The 8,501-nt window shown below is 47.0% G+C and overlaps 1 protein-coding gene across 1 annotated transcript in view; it reads right to left on the bottom strand.

Moving 5' to 3' along the window:
* Positions 1-205: 205 nt before the first annotated feature.
* Positions 206-8,501, bottom strand: part of TIMP1 (TIMP metallopeptidase inhibitor 1) — a 10,899-nt gene continuing 2,603 nt past the window's right edge. The window contains exons 3-6 of the mRNA XM_015421784.1: positions 5,556-5,653; positions 2,921-3,038; positions 1,693-1,814; positions 206-494 (exon numbers count right to left, since the gene is read on the bottom strand). Of these exons, the coding sequence (XP_015277270.1) occupies positions 312-494; positions 1,693-1,814; positions 2,921-3,038; positions 5,556-5,653 (521 nt within the window). The 3' untranslated portion in view covers positions 206-311. The remainder of the gene's footprint in view (positions 495-1,692; positions 1,815-2,920; positions 3,039-5,555; positions 5,654-8,501) is intronic.

The following is an 8,501-nucleotide window of genomic DNA, read 5'->3' as shown; positions in this document are numbered from 1 at the left end:
TCTCCCAAGCTACTGGAGCTCCCGAGCCCCTAATTCTGTCCTATACTTTTTGTATAAACTCTGCAAATTAACCCAGTTTTTTTTCTTCACATGTAATAAAAACTGTTGGGACTTCCTAGGTTTTCAGGAATTGTATTCTGCATTAGAGACCATTGCTGTCGACCCAACATAACTTTAGAGTAAGGAAGAACATGCAGGTGTAGAGTAAGTGGTCTGGAAGTTGTTTTATTTAAAAATAGTGACCCAGAGAGCAGGGTAGGCGAGCCATATAAATTGGGAGGACCCCAGCCCCATCAGAGTCCTTGGAGACGTTACTGCCTCGGGGCAGTGCGCCCTTGGGGGCTGAGTGATGCCCAGGTGCATAACTTACTACGAGGCAAGCAAGCCATGCGTTTGGCCTGGGAGCCATCCCATACCCCAGACGTTATCCCTTCTGTCCACAGGCACTGAAAGCTGGAGGTGAGTGCGCAGGGCAAGGAGGTGCAGGGCAGTATCTGTTGGTGAGAGAACAACAGGGATATGAGGACAAGGCAAAGACGATGTTTCCAGCTGCTCTGTACAACCCATTCCCTTAGATGTTGCTTATCTAGCGATAAGCAACCAGCAGCTATGGGGCTCAATCTGCCCCCAAGGGATTCCCGTCTGCCTCCCACAGTCCCCAATGTTTTTGGTTTCCCACGTCCCTTACTATTCACCTTTGCCAACTTGAGTCACAGAAGTTAAGGCAAAGGTCCCTCTGTGCTGCTGCTCCCACCAGCAGGAGAAGCAATGTCAGAGCTGCTCGTCCTTAGCTTCTTGTCTCAAGAAAGAGGGGAGTGGTAGTGAGCAGCTGCAGTGCATGAGGACTGGGTGTTGCCAGCCCCTCTGTTACTGTTCACATCCAGGAGGAGGGTGTTAAAAGACCCTCTTCTGTGTCTGGGCTCACATGGCAGTGAGTCAGTGGGTGAAGCCGGTGGTGACACCCCTTCACTCCTTGCCCCATTCAAAATAAGACCTCTTGAGAATTAGGGCCCTCATCTCATCCAGGTGGCACAGGTGTCCCTTACTGGGCCCTCCTGGAAGACATTTTCCCCGGTCAGTCTCTTTCCAGCAGCCCTGCTTTAGTCTGCAGCCCTATCCCACCACCCCACTGGCACAGAACAGGCGACTACAGCTTCCAGCTGACTTCACCCTTGTACCCCGATTCTTTTCCTCTGCTCAGTATATGTCATAATAATTGTACTGGTCCCAATGATTAAGCTGTCTCGGGGTGGATATTTTTTTAAGTGGACCATTTCCAGCCACTGTTGAATGATGTCAGTTTTCAAGCTTCACAAGAGTCTTCAGTGAGCAGAAGATGTTTCTTGCTGAGTCCTCCCCCTTGCAAAGATCCTGGCAAGCACTAGATCTAGTGTTGCCAGCTTTGATAAAGTTCCGATAAAGTCCCAGTAAGTCCGTCCCCCCACCCCCATCCCCTGCCCGTGAGTCTTAGGGACCTCACTTCTGGGTTTTTGACTGGAAATAACATCACAGCATTGCTCAGTGCTGCTCCCCCCGCCCCTTTGCCCTTCCTGGCCATTCGAGTAGCAGCAGGGAAGATGGGGAGGTGAGAAGTTGCTTGCCAAAAACCGGCCACTTTGCAGCCTTCTCTTGATCCCTAAATACTGCTGCCAGGCCTGTGGACGCCAGTGTCACCTAGTGGCAGCCCCTTACCGTGCAGTTGCAGCCCTTGCTGTATGTCTGGCTCAGGCCTTGCCTCTGTGCAAGAGACAGCTGAGACCATGGCTGGATAAAGGAGCAAGATGTAATCATCACGCTGTTATCTTCCAGCATGCCTGTTAGAGACAAGAGAAAGGAGAAAATGTGTGATGTTACTGGTACTGAAGAAGAGAAGGAAAGATTGGATTAATACCCCGCCCTTCACTACCCGAAGGAGTCTCAGAGCGGCCTACGATCTCCTTTCCCTTCCCCTCCCCACAACAGACACCCTGTGAGGTAGGTGGGGCTGAGAGAACTGCCCTTGAGAGAACAGCTCTGAAAGAACTTGTGACTGACCCAGCTGCATGTGGAAGAGTGGGGACTCAAACCTGGTTCTCCCAGATTAGAGTCCGCACTCCTAACCACTACACCAAACTGGCTAAGCCCAGGATGTCATGGCACCGAAGGAGCAAAAGCCTAAGGGTCTTTAATTCTCTCCTCTCCTCCTCTTTTGATAAATATAATCAGGGCTTCTTTTTTTTCCTAGGAAACACACAGGAACAGAGTTCTGGAACCACTTTGATAAAATTCTTTTTTAAATGTTTAAAAGTTCATGAGTTTTCAGTAGACAGATTGAAAACATCATTTCCCTCTTGAGAGTTCTGGCACCTTTAAAAAAAAAAAAGAGCCCCAAATATAATACATGTTGATAATTGGTTGTTGGTTGCCCTTTATCAGAACCGCCAAATCTGCTGCTTGTATCAGTCTGTTCATTGCAAGTTATGGTAGGCCCAGCTAGGTGTTCTGCTTGAAGAGCTCCAGAATCATTGTGAGATCATACCAGTAAGGCATGTCAGAACAGTATTTGAGCTTTATTAGAATGGACTCCCCATGTGCTGTAAGCTGTATCGCTTGTTAAGTCGAAAGAAAAGGCAGATTTGAATGCTAATAAAGGGACAGTTCATTTCCTTAAAGGGCAACTAGCAAGCCTCCATGCTGGGTAAAACAGCTGCTCTGTATACGTCCCACCAATACCTGGGGTCGTAAGTAATGCTTGGTGGGGGAGTCCCTCTGAGCACGCACACAATGCTGTTCCCTCACTGAATGCCCAAAACAGTCTTCACATCTCCCACCTCTTTGGGTACCTCACAATGCCTCTTTTGGTTAGGAACACGGGGGGGGGGAAAGATACACAAATTTGAATTGCCACAAGTACTCACTCTCAACAGCTGAGATTCCTTACCTGCAACGACATGGTCTTCTCCTTTCATAGGGGCCTTGTGTTCATATCCACAGACACTTTCCATGGCAGGGGTGTTAAGGAAGTAAACATCTTGCATCTCTTTGGGACCCTTGTACACCTGCAGAGGGGAGAGAATGAACTTCAATGGCCAGGAAAGGTGCCAGTTTCATGCTGGGTTTTTTTACTCAGATGAGAGTCTTGGGTCATTCCAAGCTGAAGCGGTTGGTATCTTCAGCTGTCTCTATGGGATTCAGTGACGGGTGCACCTTTCGGAGACCAGAGTTCTAGTCTCAGTTCTTTCCTAAGCTTGCTCAAGAAATCATTATCCTTCAAACCGCAATTGCTTCTACATATTTCAAAAGGCATTGGAGAATAGCTTTGAAGACAACCGAAACAGGAAAATATGAAGCCTCAAGATATGCACAGGGCAATACTGAGCCAGTCTATGCAGAAATCAATCCCACTGACTCCGACGGGACCTTAGTCCCTAGTAAATTTGCTTAGGAGAGCAGCCTGAATAACAAAAAAGGAAGAGCACAGACTGCAGTTTTACTTTAAACTTGCCGAACAAGCCAGAATCGGAATATTACGAGATCTACATCAGATGATACTTCAGAAGATAAACAAGATAGGAAAGATCAATGTAGTGTGAACCTTCAAATTTTAATCATTTCTCCAGGTGGAAGTGGGATGAAATTCTCTCTTTCAAGTTTGTCCTGCCCGTTGAAGCAGGTAGCAGAGCTGGTTTGCAAACACTGAATTCTGCAGCACGGAATGAATCTTCCCAAGCAGACCAGTTCTGCCTTGCACTAGAGGAGGTGGATCTGGGTTGAGCTCTTGCGAGCTGAGCAGTTAGTTGGCTTTCATATATTCCCCCTCTGCTTGCCTTTTTCCTCTCTGCATTCAGTCATCCAAAGGAAACAAGACACGCCCCCTCCTCCCAACAAGTGATGCCAGGATGCCTTAAGCGTCCATTCACTTAAGCGGCCAACTGTTGCTCTGTTGCCACCAGGTGGCAGCAAATCCCCTCTAATGCATGAGTCAAGTTTGCTGAGAATCAGAGGACCAGTTCAGGCCACTGCATTTTCAGGAGAGGAGGATCATTTTGTTTACCACTGTTTGTTCTACTGCAGGAGTTCCTAACCTTTCTGAGCCTGTGGCACCTTTGGAACTCTGACACAGTGTGGTGGGTGCAGCCATAAAATGGATGCTCCAGGATGCGGAGCCAGCCACAAAATGGCTGCCATGGCTTACCTTCAGTCACAAAGTGAAGACTCTTGTGCTGTGGTGGCAGCTGCCACCAAAGCAATGTTTTAAGAAGTCTGCACAGCCAATCAGAACTCTTACTGGGCAAAAGCCCCACCTGGCCCCACCCACTTTCTAAAAACACTTGGCAGGCCCCAAGAAAGGTGTTGACAGGCACCTTGGCGCGCACGGGCACCACATTGGGGACTCCTGTTCTACGGGATTTGTTCTACTGGACGGTAGGCTTTTGGTATGGGGTGGAGACAGTGAATCCTGATTTCAGTCCCTCTCTGTCTATGTGTGCCGTGGGTTGTGGTGTTAATTGAGACGGGGGAGGGGGTGAAGAAAAGATGACAGTTTTCAGAGACTGTTTTCGGAGACTGCGGAAGACGCCTCCTGCATTCTCCAGCCCGTGGTGGATGTGTCCTTATTTGAAACTGGCGCTACGTCCTGCTCTGTCCGGAGTGTCTGTTTCAAAGGATCTAGAATGCCCTCTTCTGAATAGCAAGAATGAAAAGGGAAGAAAAGAAGCGCAACATTCCAAGTTCAAATGCTTCTCAACGTTAAAAACACCCCAGACATAAGACTGGGCTACCCCTCGTTTTCCTGACTCATTGGTTTTCAAGAGTCAGGGAGGTGTTTGTGTGATTTTTTAAACTATGAAATGTGTTTATTCGGCACAGGTCCTAGGGGGAGTTAAAATGTTATTTGTGTGTGTTATTAATAATAGAAACATCATCTGTCCCCTTTTCAGATCCACAGGAAAAAATTATAAATACTATATAAAATGGTTCATTTTAACAATATAATCTACAAAAAAGAAGGATTAAAAAGAAGATAAAGGACCAGAAGAGATAAGGATAGACCAAGGATAGCCATACAAACAGATTTCCATTAATATCGGAGAGCGTTGAATCCCAGCAATTTTTAAACATTTCCAGTTCTTTCAAAATGATTACTTTCCCCCCTTTCTCATCCTTTACTCATATTAATCATGAGATTTTATCCGTTATGGCCAGGTGGCAGGTGACACAGTTGTGAATGCTAATCTCATTTTAAAGGTGTGTTACATAAAGAAAAATAACACTGTTTGTTTAATTAGTAGCATATGGGGGGGAAGAAATATATGAAAAAAGAAGAGAGTGGTAGGGAGCGTGGGAGGAGTTTTTAAAGAGCCCATTTAAAGCAAAGATTGTATCCATGGAGAATGGGAAAGGAGCTATGGAGGAGGAGGATTTAGATGCTTCATGTGGCCACTGTAGCAATTTTAGCAGGAAAACTGTCTGTGAGGTGTAATTTCCACCTTTTTCTCCCACTCAACACCTTAACTGAAAGTATCTGTAGCAAATTACATGGGGGAGGGGGTGTCCCAGCAGGACGAAGTGCTTACCTTTGTGGTTTTGAACTCATAGCGCACCAACCACATAGGCTCTCCGATGGAGATGTTCAGGGGCTGCTTGGAGACACCCACAAATTTCCCCTTGATCACTGTAAAAAGATATTGTGTGTCACATTGTTTTATTATCATTTCTACAAGATTCCATTATTGACTTTGATATGGATTCTAGTTACACTGAGGAGGAAGGGTCATATGGATTCCTCTGACTACAGGCGTGATACTTGTCCAGATTTTGTTCTACTGTAGAAGTCGTCTACTTGTTGTTAGGTCCTCAGTTACGAAGTGACACTGCTAAATGAACTCCTTTCCTTGGATTTAAATCATTCGTGCCAGCTGATCTGGCAATCTGCATGGCTGCAGAATGCTGAGAGGGAGAAAGGGAGAACCTGGTAGCTCTTTTCAGGATTGATACAAAGGGCAGAAGTTACAACCTCACATCAACAGGGAGTCTGCCATGTTTGTTATGGGAAGGCTGGGAATTGCATTTGGGCCCCTTCTTCATTCCCCAACTCAGAGCAGTAAAGAGGAAATGCCGAAATGGAATCCTCTTTGCAGATTCTCCTTGTAATCCTCCCCAGTGCAGCATTTGGAGAAGACTGAGATTGTAGTTGGGGACTGGTGTGGAGGTACTATACAACCACAAATGAAAAAGGCACTCTGAATTTCCACCCCAAGCCCATGCATATTCATTCCCAAGTTTTCAAATGTGGAGTAACAAAGTTTGGAGAAATCCAGTGATGCATTTGTATGTGTGGACTAACTCATACATAGGGCTGCCAAGTGGGGGCGGGTGGCGGGTAAACCCCCGCTTCGGAGGCCCGATTCTCGCCGCCACGGAATCGGGCCCCGGGGGGAACTCCGCTCCCCGAAGCGCAGTGTGGCTGCGTCACCAGAGGTGACGCAACCACGTCAATCACGTTGGGGGCGTGGCCCCGATCGTCGGAGGGAAAATTCTATGGTTTTTCCTCTGACGATCGGGGCCACGCCTTCAACGTGATCAACGTTGTGCGTCACTTCTGGTGACGTGCTGGCGGCGCGCGCGCGCACATCGACGGACGGCTCCCAGAGCCCAGCAAGGCTCCCCCGCCAGTAAGAAAAATTGACTTGGCAACCCTACTCATACAGGACTGGAAGAGAGCAGACATGCAAAGAAAGGTCCTGTCAGTCTTTGTGAGGGCTCCAGGAAAGTTGAGGTGATGCCGTTTTTGCACTTCTCCCTGTTTTCACTGACTCCCCTTTCCCCTGGAAGACCACTAAAAGGGGAGGAGGAGAAATCTCACTCTGCCAATGCTACATTCACGCAATGCTACAGCCACACAAGGCTACATTCCTATTTGCTGATTTAGCAAAATCCAGACAATGAAAGCTTGGCTTTAAGAATATATAGTTCTCCTCATCATCATTGCAAATGAAGCCTGAAAACTGGAAAGAAATCACACCAAAGCTTCCTTTCACTGTGCGTAGGACTTATTCAAAAAGTCCCCTACTCTCGGTACATTGTTACATGAAGCCTGTCCCTCCGCCTTCAGGTCAAATATTTTTTGATAAATAAATATAAAATAAAACCGAAACTTCTGTGACAGAATATACACATTTTAAAGCAAAAAAATAAAATAAAAATCACTGCATTTTTCTAATCAAAATGAACAAGAATTGAGAATGCGGGTTTGTCTCATTTATGTGAGAGGCATAATCCGTGTGCTCTGAAGAAAATTCTTGGAAATTATTACATTAAATTGCTGAATTCTTCACCTACCTATATGTATCTCAGTTTCTGGGATTAAAGAAATTTAGATGTGTCCAACCACCAGGAGGCAGTGCAGCATATTTAAATGATTGTTACTGCAGGGTCTAACATTTTTTAGAAGCACTTTAACTGAACTGTATGGGATGGAAACACTTTTGAGGATAACTTCCATACAGTCTGAAGCATAATCAGATTTCCATTAGGGCTGCCAGCTTCTTCTTTTGCTCTGGCATTCCTCCCCTGCTTTCCACTGCTTTCTGACCTGCAGTAATTTCATTTTGGCGGACACAGAATGATGAGAAAAGATTTGCCTGTTTCATTTCCACAGGGCAGGAAGCTGTGGAAGGCACAAGAGCCCTCCTAAGAAAAAGAATCGGACAATGCTAAATCCCTAGGCTAGAAGAGGTATCTGAAGAAGTGAGTGGTGACTGACGAAAGATCATCCCCTGCCACAAATGGTGTTAGTCTTGAAGGTGATCCCGGACTCTTGCTCTTTTCTGCTGCTACAGATGGACAAACAAGGCTACCCGACTTGGTGTCTGAAGAAGTGAGCAGTGTGACTCATGAAAGCTACTACCCTGCCACAAATCTTGTTAGTCTTTAAGGTGCTACTGGACTCTTGCTCTTTTCTACTGCTACAGACAGACTAACACAACTACCCACTTTGACCTGTCTCCATGGAAGGCACCGCATTTAGTCCTACAGAATGGAGTGTATCTGAACGAAAGCTCCTCCCCTGCCACAAATCTTGTTAGTCTTTAAGGTACTACTGGGCTCTTGCTCTTTTCTACTGCTTCAGACAGACTAAGGCTGCGATCACACGGAGCATTAGCCACGCTACAGAGACGGAAGACAGGCGGATTTTCCGGGCGCGATCACAGCGCCACATCTGGGAAGCGTAGAGCTCCCGTGGCGAACCTGAGGCTTCCCGCCGAAGATGCGGGGTAAAAAACTAGTACCTCTGAGGTACTAGTTTCCGGAATCCGCGGGGCAAGGGCAGGCGCCTGATCGCGTTTCCGGTGGCAGGTCGTGGCATCCGGCGCCCGCCCATGTCCCGTCACTAAAAGGTTTTTTTAAGTCTCCACAGGATGCGCACAAGCACCCAACGGCGCATGCGCACACTTCGTTTAAAAACAAACAACACAGCCCGCTCCTCTTTTCTGTACCCCCCCCCACTCCTGGCTCGGCCT

This window comes from Gekko japonicus, unplaced genomic scaffold (genome assembly GCF_001447785.1).
Source record: "Gekko japonicus isolate JY-2015 unplaced genomic scaffold, Gekko_japonicus_V1.1 scaffold4588, whole genome shotgun sequence".
Classification (NCBI taxonomy): domain Eukaryota; kingdom Metazoa; phylum Chordata; class Lepidosauria; order Squamata; family Gekkonidae; genus Gekko; species Gekko japonicus.
The sequence above is the reverse complement of the archived record's forward strand: the minus strand, read 5'-3'. Positions and strand labels throughout refer to the sequence as shown.